This window comes from Coffea eugenioides, chromosome 4 (assembly GCF_003713205.1).
Source record: "Coffea eugenioides isolate CCC68of chromosome 4, Ceug_1.0, whole genome shotgun sequence".
NCBI classification, from domain to species: Eukaryota; Viridiplantae; Streptophyta; class Magnoliopsida; order Gentianales; family Rubiaceae; genus Coffea; species Coffea eugenioides.
Window position 1 is genome coordinate 18,436,821 of NC_040038.1, and position 13,991 is coordinate 18,450,811.

The window sequence follows — 13,991 nt, forward strand, 5'->3', positions numbered from 1 at the left end:
ACTTCATTTTGATTAGTTAAATAGAATATGTTTATAATGTAATTTAGGAAATCAATTACCTTTTTTCTAACTACAATTGTTAAAGATCGAATCTGAATCCGCATATTAGTTTGATTATCTAGCTAAGTAGCATGAGTGTTGCCCTGTGTAGAAAAGTCAATAAACATTTAGATAAAACTTTAAACAAAGTACAAGGTATGTTATATTGCTTGCCTCAACTGCAAGACTTTGAGTAGAACTTGAGTAGACTGCAGGGACATTTCTAGTAGCATGCTCCTTCAGAAACAGTCATAGAATGAATGTAATTCAATACTAAACTCCATCTTAGCTAGTCCCATTGAACAAATAGAAACAAACTAGTTACCCAAAGCATAGATCCTAATAGCTAGGGCTTGCCACACTTCTACCTGATTTATGTCTTCTACTTGGCTCCTTACATGACTCACAACACATAGCATTTAGTAGACATGAAGTCCATAACGAAAATGATGACATTTTTATGGAAAAAATTTTGATAGTCATTGTAATTTATAACCTGATCAATAGCGGGTTTTTTCCTTGATTGAATTTACTAGAGCTCTTTGACAAGTTCTCTTGTTATGACCAAATTGAAAGCAGTTACCACACCTTGATGTAGTGGACCTTATGAATAGAGATGCAGGTACAACTTCATCAGCACCTCTATCTATTCTTTCTTGGTCTCCCTGGATCTCTTCTCAATGATGGAGGAAGAAGAGTTGTAGGTGTTACATTAGGCATATCTAGCCATCTTTTCTAAGCAGTAACAAGGCAAATTACACCAGCATATGTTTTCAAGCAGGCATCTTTTTTTAATGCTTCTTCATAATAATTCTCTAACATGTCCCTGTTATAAATTATCCCAAGAGCAACTTGCTTGCAAGGTATTCTAGATAGCCAAATATACCATAGTCACATGTTCTCAGAGCCAAATTGACAATAAATGTATTGTCAACATCAACTATCTCAAATTCATTTCACTTGCTACAATCAGATGACAGTTCCGTGATTGATCAGGAATTTCCTTTAGTTTGCAAACATACTTTAGAGATAATAATGAAGTCCATTTACAGCCTTTTCATACCACTTGTGAAACTTTTTCATCATCTTTCTTCTTAGCCCTTCAGCAAGCATCAAGACTGATTTTCCCCTAATTCATTAATCGAAGCATTGAAGGATTCAGTGAAGTTATTAGTCACATAATCAAATTTTATGTTAGGGTTGAAAGCATATCTTGTCCACATAGATTGTGTGATGTTTCATTGTAACTTTTGACAACTATCCAAAAGTATTTCTTTAATAACAAATCAAGAAACGATGCCTTGAAGTTGCTGTAGATATGCCAGTAGCAATATCTAACATCGACAAATGGAAATCTGTCCTCATATTCCAAATTAATTCCCTGACACAAAAGAATAAGTCAATCAGCAAATAAAAATCTATACAAACTTCAAAACATGAATATACATATATATATATATATATATATATATATATGACTAGTTCTCACCATTTGTCTATCACTCATGAACGTTAAGGAAAGGTTCTGATGAAATGGACCAAAGAACTCATCAAAATAGTGAAAAACCATGCCCAAGTTTCTTTATTCTCACATTCAACCATAGCAAATGTTAGAGGAAACAAGCTATTATTTCCATCTAATGAAACTGCACATAAGAGAATACCTCCATATGGACCTCTGAAGTGACATCCATACAATCTCGTAAGAAGCCATCTTTGCATGCCTTGAATGAAGTAAAAAACCTTTTGAAATATAGCTCTACAAGCAAATTAGGCCTATCACAGTTTATCTTGCACATGCTTTCAGGGTTGTGAGCTCTTACCATTTCAGCATATTTTGGCAACTTTAAATAGAACTCTTTGTGGGAGCCTTCTAGTATATCAGAAGCCTTGTTCTTTACTCTGTACATTTGCATATTGCTTGGTCGGATCTCATATTTCATTTCATCAAGTACCCCTTTGTTAGTCATTTTTGGGTTATTCCTCAAAACAGAGGACAACTTTTTTGCTATCCAATCTGAGATACCTTCATGGTTGTTCACATTATACATGTATATGTAGGATAATAAGACTTGATTTTGTATATGACTTCATCAGCTAAGGGAGAAGCATGAATTCTCCATTTACAATCCTTGCCCTTACACATAGAATTACACCTGGATTTCTCATTTTTCAACCTCAATATGAGGAATCCTTTTGAATTATATAATCCTTTAGACCACTTCATCCATGAGTTATCATCACTATTGACGTATTGTTCTTCACGTTTACCGAAATTTTCTTCACCAATATGCTGTCCTACTCCATCATAATTGATACCAAAATTCTCACCATACTAAGAAGGAATTATATCCTCCTCAAACACAGAGATTTATGACAAGTACATGTTCATGAATCTAGAACATTTCGTGTACATTTGGATTAGAATAACATCCATATGTTCTTGATATTTCATGAATCTAATTATTTCATGAATCTAATTATTGATAGGTTTGACAAAAGTTCAACTAATTTTATGTAATCAGAAGTAATTGGACCAAAGTAGAATAAGCCAAAGAGTTTAGGGTGCAAAAGTGCCCCAGTGGTGAAATTTAGGGTGTTAAGCTGGAAATCAAGTAAAGTTCATATTTGAAAAGTAGAGAAATTTACCCATTTTTTTGTTTTCTATTTTTGTCTTCTTCAATTAGAAATATCTAATAAACTAATATGAGGGTGGTTATGTGGTTAATCAATTCGAAATTAATTTGTGACTTGTAACCCTCTCCTCTGTCTTGATGTTCTCTTTTCCTTTGTTGTATAAAGCGTGTTTTAGATACTACAAAAAATAAAGCGTGTTTTAGATACTATAGAAAAGGAAAGAAACTAGAATATACAATATACTAGTCGATGATAGATAATAGATAGACAATAGTTAATTGCTATAATAGATGAAGTTTGTTTTTTCAATAATAACTTTTCTATTTATTGACTTAATCTCTTCAAAGCACATAATTGCTTTGAATTGATTCATAACATGTGACAAATGCTTTAAGGTAATCAAATCCTTCAAAGAGCCAACCATCACTTGTCTTCTGCATTCTCCTGTTAATCACTGTGGGGTTAGGACATACATTTTCGAATCGTGGGCATCTACTGCAGCTGAGATTTGTCCTTTGACTGATTTTTCGGTTGAATGCTGAATGCCAAATAGTAATTCCAATATTGAATTAGTATAATCATGATCACAAAAATTTATTTAGCTTTTGCACTAATTTTGAATACATGACAATATATTTAGTCACCTAAGAGCCCATTTGAAGTCACGGTGGTTTATCAAAAAGCACTTAATTAGTAGAACTTTTGATCAAAATACTTATTTAGTGTTCAATAATATTATTTGGGTATATACTTGCATAAGTATTCTTTTTTATTTAATAATGTGTAATTTTGAATTTCTAATATATATTTATCTCTTCATTTAGTTCAAAATTTATAATAAAATTGTTAAAGTTAATTATTTACTTTTTGAAACACAAAAATTACTCTAGAATCACCAATTTTGAGTTTACACCAAAAGTGGTTTACTGGCAAAAAACTTTACTCCTGAATTCAAGAAATGATGCTTACTAAACCTGTAAAAGTGCTTTTGTCTTCCAAAAGTGCTATTTTAGGAAATGTAGTGCAAGCCAAACGGGGATTGGGTTTAAGGTTCACTGCTTAAATTATGCTTTTAATGGTAATTCTTTCTGGTTGGCAAATGAAGTATAATTTTATGAGTAGTTTAAAAGTATCTATAATAGCGATTGTTGCCCAATGAATTTAAAGAACTGTTGAGGTATTACCGCCCATAAGTCTCGTGCATTAACCACTGCCGTGGACGGGAGGCCTACGTCGGACCAATACGCGGTAATAGTAGCCGTGGAAGATCCTCTATTCCACAAAGCGACAGCTACTCTCTTTCCACTAAGAGGTCCAGCCCAAACCTGCAGCATTAGCAGAAAACTGATTAGTATTATTAATTAGGATTAATTTTTTATATATCATTTGTGTATACACGAGTGATACTGTATTTATGTCACATAATCTAATTTAAAATTTAAAATTCAATTTTCAACAAGTGGCATTTATTTACAACTACCAGTGTAAAAAATATTTGCACAGATAGTACATAAAAACAGAAACCATTAATTATTGCATTTGCCAAACAAAACAAAACACTTGAATTTATCAATTATGTCATGGTCTTTCGCACAAATCAAGGAAAGAAGAAAAAATAGTAATACTTATCAATAATTTGACAAATGAGACACCTAAGTTTAAAGGTATTTTGGGCACTAATGCATGAAAAATGAAGGGACAAACATGCAATCTAGATTGTTTCAGAAATTCACCTCCAAATCTCCGTAAGTCTTAACCTTTTTCCCTTGAACGCCAAGTTTATCTATAGATAAGATTTGCAATGTATTAGTCAAGATGCCATGTGAAAAAAGAGAAGATCATCATTTGTATGTTTCGCTCTTTTTGTCAATGGAGAAAAAAAAGCTATAACTAATCAATTCAAGTCTCTTAAAGCTGATTAAGAAGTATTCAAGAACTCCATTTCAGTCCAATTCAGTCCAGGGTCCAATATATGCACTTGTATCGATATCTTCTTTGGTCCATACCTTGGTTAACCGCAATAACTTCCGCATTGCTTAACAGTTGGAAAGTCGCACCGTCCATGGATCGAATGTCACAGCCAATCAGTAGAGGTGCCTTCATGGATATTTATAAGCACAAAATAATTCATAAATTAATAAACAGCGAAATAATTAATTAAATCTAAATTAGCACTATGATCAATTATTTAATATATACATCATAATATACGTCTATATGTGTTTGTGCTGTAACAAGATTATTGTTCTTGATTAATGATCATAATTTTCTTATAGTGTATAGTGAACCCCATATATACCTAGAAAAAAGGAGAAAAAAAAAAAAAAGTAATAGCATCTTCTCACTTATTAGTGAACATACTTTTGCTAATGCCCAAATGCTGAAATGGGATCGATATTCCGTTGTAGTCATGCCTCCATTTCCCACCTCCAACATGTCAGGATCTGAAACAATTAGAGATTTTTTGGATTGTAAATTTTCGAGAGTTTTTTGGAGAAAAAATTATTGAATCACTTTTTTAGAATTGGATGTATGGACAGTAAAAAAGTGATTGACAAATATGTAAAAAGAATATTAAAAAAAAAAAAGATTAAATGTTTTTCTAGAAAAGAGCAATTCAAATATGGCCTTAAGTTTTCAACAAGTGTACGATGCCACGTTGTGTTAGTTTTCTCATCCGTGAGTTAATGCTTGTGCATGTCTTTGTGTAAGAATATGTGAAATCCAATAACCTTCCAAAAATATTTAATTTGGGAATACCAATGTAAAGACATGTTTTCCTGTCTACACTTCTGCAAAATTTAAAAGTACGCTTAATTGCAAATTCCCCCTCCAAAAAGTACAATTTCATGAGTTTGCCACATGAATACTCAATTGCATCAATCTTCCCACTATAGTATTGAATTTTCTTGAATCCAATATAATCAGTAAATAATTAGTCCCAATTACTCTTTCATTTTGCTGACATGACATGTACATGTTACTCGTAGAAAGACTAAATGACTCCTAAATAGCAATGACTTAGTTTTGTTTTCAAAAATACCCATTTATTACGTACTTTTATACACACAAAGCAAGCTATCAATACTTGTACTAATAAACAATAATTCCTTTTACCATACCATCCAACCCACCTCTTCCGACAAAGCAAGATAAATTTGATTGTATGGTTTTATAGTATTGTATTTCATGGTTAGTACTTGTGAATTAACCATTGTCAGGATAATATTGAAATATAGAGTGATAAATTTGTCATTCGCACATATGAAAATTATTATTAAACAAAAAGTGAGATAAATACCATTCCATCCACCGGGACCAGCATAAGATGCCCATTTGTCGTTCATATCTGCCCGAGAAGTCATGCTGCGCATCCCAACCAAGCCAAAAAATTAATAATACAAATAAATTGGTCTTAATGTTTAATTTTATATCTTTTCTAAACATTCTTTATTTGAAATTTCATCAGCTCCTAATTTGTAGTGATGAAAATTTTACAATATTCACTTGTGTTGTTTAGCAAAAATGTATCATATATGGTCTCTTTTTTGGGTAACATAAAAAAATGCAATATGCTTTTTTATTCTCGGGATGCATTGCTAGAAATATTTTCGCCCTTTTTCAAGGAGCATTGTTAAAAACATTCCAGATTAATTACTAGAAGTTGTAGCATTTGATCATCCATTTGCAACAAAATTATATATATATATATCAAACAACTCAAACAAGAAGCAAGTTAAGAGATGTCCTAGGTAGTATTATTACCTACTCCAACTGTCATCTATATCTCCAGTGGTTCTCCAACTGTTTCCAACTTCTTTTGCCCATGTTGCTGGATCTTCATCTCCCCTGATATCATACACAGCGGAATTAATCAGCTGAGAAAGAATTTAAGACCATTATTTTGATGATCTTGGCTATTCATCCAAAATAATTGAGCCCCCATTTTGCTAATATGGCATTTTATGTCGAATTACAACTGACCGAATGAGGTCCATAAAATCAAGACTCACCATTCACATAGAGAGAAAAATATGGACCTTCCAGAGTTCAACAATGCTTTACTCATGATTGGATACCTGTTTCACCACAAGGACAAAACACTCGATAAAAAGGTACTATAGATACAAATTATTGGTTCAATTGGTCATCAACCAAATTTTGACACTAATTGCTTCGTTAGAGTACCATTTAGTTGAAGAGCAGTTTGTACATATTACATACCTTTCCTTGGGGCTTATGTTGTTGTCGTTACAGTTGTCATACTTTAAGTAATCAACCCCCTAATACCAAAAGGGTAAGATAGAAAGAGAATTAAAAAATTTGAATTCAGAAACACAATTATGCCAAATAGGCAGGTAGTAGAATAATTTAAGCAAATTAATGCTCTTACAAGTTAAATTTGGAGATAAAGCTCAGTGATAGGGGGAAAAATTAAAAGCAAATTTGTGATGGTAATTCTCATAAATACAGAAATATATCATTAAACAAGCACTATTCACAGAAAACACAACGAAACATGCGCCAATCAATAGAAGAAACTAGTATGTACATACCCATGAAGCAAAGGTTTTGGCATCTTGTTCTTCGTGTCCTAATGAACCTGGCATAGTTTTACTACATGTCTGAGTTCTGCATCATCAAATTACAAAATTGGAACGTTAATTACCATGCTAGTGCTATGCTAGCTCGATGAAATTTAATTTGTATTCTGGTAGTAAACTGGTAACCATTAGTAGAAGCTATGGTAAAGTTCAAGTTTTACCCAGCATCAGAGTAAATTCCAAGCTTTAGGCCTTTGCTGTGAACATAATCTGCTAAGGCTTTGATCCCTGATGGGAATGTTGAACCTTTAGGAACCAAATTCCCCTGCACCCCAACACATAGCTCATATTTCAGCCTCACCCAAGAAGCTATACTATGGAAAAAGTTCTCTTTCTGATGCTAATTATCTACTATAGTAGTGTTATGTGAGCGATATAGTTCATCTTAGAGTGATGAGAAGGAGTATATACCTGTGAATCTCTGTTAAGTTCTGCCCAACAGTCATCTACCAAATATCCAAGCAGAAAATTTTAGCAATTTATGATTTTATTTGATAAAAAAAAAGGTCCACATTCAGTAATATTCTAACAATGAATTAATGGATTACTTTTTCCTATCAATGCAAAAGGTTTTTTTTCACATTAATAGTTTTGGATATGTCTGTAATCACTTTTTCATTTTGAAATTTCGATTTACACATTTTGTATGCATCCTATCTCACTAGTGTTAAAACTCTTTCTTCTCTCAATCCACGAAAAGATTAGTTTCCAGTTAATTTTGCTAAAAATCGTAACCCATTAGTAAATGAGCTGATACAGAAAAAAGAAAAGCATCATCCTTTTGACTTTCCACTCTTTTTTCTACGTACCAAGATTGATGTACTTATATCCCAGTGCAGCAAGCCCCTTTGATGCCATTGCATCGGCTGTTGATCAAATTAAAACCAGTGAAAAGAAAAAGTCTTATAAACTTGGCAAGTTAGCTAGCAAAGTAGTTAGTGAGTAATAGTAATTAAAAATAGACTGTTGGCCATTATATACAAAAGGCCCTTTAATTTGAGTCAAAGTTTCGGGGTCCTCCACAAAAAGCTTACCTGTTTCCCTGATCAATTTCTCATCAAGATTACAACTGAAATGATTCCAGCTGTTCCACCTGATAATTGCATTTTACAAAAAGTAAATGCTTAGAAATTTCACTAGGATTACTTGGTATTTCATATTTAGATTCATAAGTGTATCTTTCCATATTTATATATGCACAGACATAAGCATAATGTGATGGACCTGTGCCAAAATCCAAAATGAAATGAGGATATTCCTTACCCAAATCGAACCTCCAAATGAGATGATCGCCATTTGTGTATTCTTTTTAACATATCATACTCTTAGCTCATTAGATTTCTTTTCTTAATCATAAACTAGGATTAATTGGAACTTTTATTCTATTTTTTTAATCATAAAGTAGGACTGGAACTTTTATTCCTTTTTTCCCTGAAAGTTATATATATAACTCATTCTAGCTGAGGATATTTCTAATGCAGTAAGAACCTACGCTTTAATGGCTTACATGGTTCTGGGGGACGATGGTAGTTCTTGCATAAAATAAATCATAGCCGAATATGTTCATCTGATCTTTACTTAGCACAGTACTGAGATACTGACAACGAAATCTGACACATTGTCCTGGCAAAAATCTGACATATTGTTTTATGTTTCATTGAATAAACCCATTTCACCCCCTGTGGGGTTTTCTATCCCACATCGGTAATGGGGGGTTGGGGTTTAGGTTTATAAGTCCCTCACAGGACTCCCAAAGTTACCGACTTTTGGAGTTACTGTGGGGAGTTAGGTTTATTTGCCAAAAATTCTTACTTTCGTAAGAAAATGTCAGAAAGAAAACTCATTCTCAGGGGGCTTGGGGGGTCTTTATCTCTTAGCAGCGGGGCACCCCTGTGGGGTTTTCTATCCCACATCGGTAATGGGGGGGTTGGGGTTTAGGTTTATAAGTCCCTCACAGGACTCCCAAAGTTACCGGCTTTTGGAGTTACTGTGGGGAGTTAGGTTTATTTGCCAAAAATTCTTACTTTCGTAAGAAAATGTCAGAAAGAATAAACCCATTTCACGGGCCTATTCACGGACATGTAGAGCACCAGTATATATGTACAAAATCCAATCGAGGTCAGTGATTATCTGAGATCGATGTCTGGTAACATCTTCACCAGCATCCCCTATCCCCAGAATAAACCCTATGCCCATGCAAGGAAATGTTTTTAAATGTGGACAGGAAAGTTTATCGAATTCGATTTGCGGTTTAACCGGTTTGATCGGTACATTTTTGGTTTAAAAGTTTAATTATTTTTTATTTAATTTATTAGTAAAAAAAATTGAACAAAACTAAAATATTTGTTTTAAAAAATAAAAAATTAACGAAATTCGGTTCAACCTTTCAAGTTTTACTAGTTGCTGGGTTTGACTGGTTCAATAAGCTTTTAAATTAATCATTGAATCGAATCAAAGGCATGGTAGTTTCATGATTCGATCGGTCGAATAAATCAATCTGATCCGATTTTTAAAATAATGGATGTAAGGCATCTATGCACCTTGAGGAGCCCAATAAATAGATATGATTATTTGGTCGCACTTGGCCATACAAATTTAATTTATTTTCTTTTATTTTTTAAAAATAAGTTGGGGGGTTTTGATTCAAAATTTATGTGCAATCATGAAGGACAAATTGTTGGCTAAGATCGGTCTGTGTGAGTTTGACATCGTTTTGACCATACAAACTTCATTGAAGTTAGTTTATTTTTTAAAACATGTTTGATGGTTGACATCGGCCCAAAACTTACCGGGCTAGTCTTTGCCGTCAATTGTCAGATGCAATTCGCCTTCCTCCATTGCCCCAACCAACCACAATAGTTCCTTAGTGGTTCCTGCTTTCTTCATTGGTGAACTAACCATGAAAAAACTAACGAACCATCCTCAATTTGTTGTGTCTTTTCTACCTTATCTTTCACTTCTCTCTTTGCATTCTTTTCTAACCAAAGTTTTGGCTAGTTAATGGGCTTCTGTATCATTTTTTTTCTTCTTTTTTTATTTTTATTTTTTTAGGGATAACGAATGCCCTAAGCCTATTAACATTTATGTCAAAAACTCACTTTTGCACCGTCTCCCAACTTAATTTGATGAACACAGCAATGCAATAAGTGAACCCTATTGTCCTTGTGACTTGTAAATGTTAGATAGTGGGAAAGGGAAATAATCGTCATAATTCAATTGACTGGTGTCAAATGTCATGGGAGTTGTAGCTACCTAAATTTGGAAGGAATATATGGGAATTGGATACAAGCAAAGTGACATACACCGATTGGGTCAAGGTCAAAGAGAAAGTAATGACCGGCACTGCCATACCAACTACCTAACAAACATTAATATACTTGCGTCCAATCTCTAATTAAATAAAAATGACAGACATTTCTCCTCCAATTTATTGGGTATACACAAAAGGTTTCATTCCTAAAATTTTGTATAAAAGCCGTTAGTTTAACATGAAATGAAAACCAGTGATGTTTTCTAAGAGTAATTTAATGTGCCAACTAATTAATACATCCATAAAGCTCGATGAGCTTAACTTAATTGTAATTTATGCAAATAGCTCATGATTTAATTTATATATATTTTTAATTATATACTACTTGCAGACGATGGAGGCTTGATTGGGACCGCTATCTGTTTTATAAATGACACAAAGGAAGTGTCTTTATCTATATATATATATATATATATAGTAAGTGTATCTATACTTGTATCTTCTTTTTGTGGCGTCTAATTCTATATTTCTATATTTCGATTACAAGTGTTAATTATACGGTGCTGCATGCAATGCAATTAGAAAAAAAATCTTTTTTTTTTAAAACATGATGAGAACATCATATAATCTCATTTACCTTGAAAAACTAACTAATAATAGACGAATTCAGTGACAGAATTTATTTATCTACAGATGTCTAACTCTAACTCCTACTTACTGTCATGGATTTTAGATGGTAATCTTTAGGAGAAACTAATATCAAATGTAACTTTATGCATATAGTACGTTTGGTATAAATTAAGTACACTACTAACCGTCCCACTAAACACCTATGAAAAAACCCTTAACTAAACACTTCTTAATTAGAAAAACCCTTAATTACTTGGAATGTATCTTAATTTGTAGATTCAGCAAAATACCACCGTACGATAAATTGTCGTTTGCCGACACTTTGTCAGCGTGAGGCCACCTACTGGATCTAGACAGATGGATAAAGCTTTTCAAGAACCTAACCAATTCCAACAATTCATGGCACAAATATTACTCATTTTTGTAAACAATTTTTTTGTTTGGGAAAGGTCGGCTACATTAAAAAGAAGAAAAATATTAAAAGAAAGGTTTTTTTTTGTCCTAATAATATCCAGAACAGCTGGAAAATAGAAGAGTTAAAAATATACTAAAACAAGCAAACAGGCCAAAAAGTGCATAATGCCGGATTTAACTGTCTATGTGGAAAACTATTTTCCACATTTTTGTGAATAAATCCCTTCAACTTCAACATGCAATAATGGGATACTCTTCTTCCATAATCCATATTACTACCTCAGAGATTTTATTCTCTTCACTTTTATCCAAACCACAAAACTGCTAATTAAGTACTAATTAACTAACATTAATATCAATTCATTAGAAACAAAACAAGAACGTAAGATTAAATAACAACTAAAAACGTACCCCATCGGTGGTGTTAGACCAAGCCCATTTGCTAAAAGGCTCCTGCGAGTGTAATCCTCTGTTCCTGGAGACTTCACCATCCGGCGACCGGAAGCACCAACGTTTTCAACCGCCAAGAAACATAAAAACATCAATAATGAAGCTCGAAGCACCAGCTTTTGGTGGCTTTTTTTACTAGAAAAAAGGTAGTAATAAGCAGCGGCCATGGTAAATTGGTGTTGATCAATCAACTCAATTGCCACTGCTTTGTGGAGCAGAGCCCCCTAGAAGTGGTATGGTTTAGTGTTGAGCTGAGAAAGCAAGAGTTTGATTGACAGAATTTGAATGATAAATGAACTCCTTAGAAAACAGAGTGATGGTACATATAAAGGGCCTGGTCACTGCATGAGCTGGACCGGGGGTCGACGTGTACGACTGGGCAATCTTCCTTTTCCTGTTGTTATATATATACATTTTGCGCTTTTTTCTTTCCTACTTAGGAAAATGGATACGAAGGGACGGGAGGAGGATGCTAGTTCTAAATTTAGTCATACTTAGAATAGATAATAGGAGAGAAATATAATCTTGACATCTAATGTAAGCATTAATGAACTTAAACTAAATAAGGAGTACTATGTCCCTCACATAAAAGACGTAAATTGTGGAAAGCCAATGCTATCAAGCCTCACAATTGCTTTAAACTTGGAAGGAAGATTCTGATGCTATCAATACTACAGATAATGTTTTCAGATCATTAGGCTTTGTTTGGATTGCTTGTTTCTGTCGGAAAATATTGTCGTTTTCCGTGATCACATTTCTCTATCACCTTTTTCCCTCACATATATCAAATCGCTACAGTAATTTTTTCATGAAAAATGACGGAAAATGCAATCCAAACACAATTAGTACAGTTGTTCGGTTGTGTAGTTTTTAGTTTTTACATATCATAATATATTATTATATAACTTTATTACACTCATGAATTTTATTGGTGTACACAAGTTAATGCATAAATATAATTGTATTTGTAATTGTATACTAAATTATGGACAAAGTACAATAGCTGTACTGAATTGTAGCTAATATACTCATCTTTGCTCCTATTCGGTTCTCATACATACGTGATGTAAAATAAACTTTTATTCGTGTATGACGTATGCATAAATCAAGCCCATAAGCATCCAAAATGAACACCTTTTTGTTATAAGTTGAGAATTAATTTTCTAACGCCATCAATGTCGACGTGCTTTTTAGGCTAACAGGTGTAACAACATTTTACATGTATAAAAAGAACTTTTAAATTAAAAATTATATGTCACGAACGAAGACCTCTTAATACCAAAAAAAAAAAAATTTATCCTGAGACAAATTTCAGAAATTGTAGTTAAATCTGATCACTTGATGCCTTTGAGTAACTTTTATGTTACATATATATTGATTACCAATCATGTTTGCACATGTAATTAATCACGCAAAATCGACAGGGGACTATGCATGTAGCGTAGCCAGCAGGCATCAAGTTGCAGAAAATGATGATTGATCACTCTTTTGGTTCTTCCTTTGAGTAAAAAGATTAGATAAAGCATCATTTTTAACTTGTAATCTGTGGTCATATGTAGTGGTGATTCAGATCCCACCAGCACCACATCATCACATCTTCCACTTCCTCTCTCCATTTGGATCAAGTATTTAAGCCATGCTTCATCTTATGTTTTTACCAAAGGTGAAAACTATATTTTGAATTATGAGATTTTGCAAAAAAATTTCTCAAGATATTTTTAATTATTTTTTATTTCACATATATTACATTGTTACAGTATATTTTTTTATACAAATTTCAAAAATTTACAATTCAAATGGGCTCTTAGTGCTGATCCATTTTGATACTATACTGATTATGTAATAGTCAATACAATTACAAATACATATAATTAATATAAAAATTGTTTGTTGCATGAATTTTTGGTCCAACAAGTACACTGGGCTGGCTATCAATAACGACATCATTTTTCCATGCCTCATATACA

At 33.0% G+C, this 13,991-nt stretch overlaps 1 protein-coding gene across 1 annotated transcript; it reads right to left on the minus strand.

The window, feature by feature from the left end:
• Window positions 1-2,927: 2,927 nt before the first annotated feature.
• Window positions 2,928-12,322, minus strand: LOC113768166 (alpha-galactosidase). Its single transcript, XM_027312421.1, has 15 exons — window positions 11,986-12,322; window positions 8,315-8,373; window positions 8,090-8,146; window positions 7,692-7,726; window positions 7,442-7,545; window positions 7,233-7,308; window positions 6,901-6,959; window positions 6,690-6,755; window positions 6,442-6,525; window positions 5,978-6,042; window positions 5,038-5,120; window positions 4,683-4,773; window positions 4,410-4,459; window positions 3,861-4,001; window positions 2,928-3,214 (listed from the first exon to the last, which is right to left on the minus strand). The coding sequence occupies exons 1-15, from the start codon at window positions 12,189-12,191 to the stop codon at window positions 3,128-3,130; spliced, it is 1,263 nt and encodes a 420-aa protein (XP_027168222.1). The 5' UTR covers window positions 12,192-12,322; the 3' UTR covers window positions 2,928-3,127.
• Between the last annotated feature and the right edge of the window lie 1,669 nt (window positions 12,323-13,991).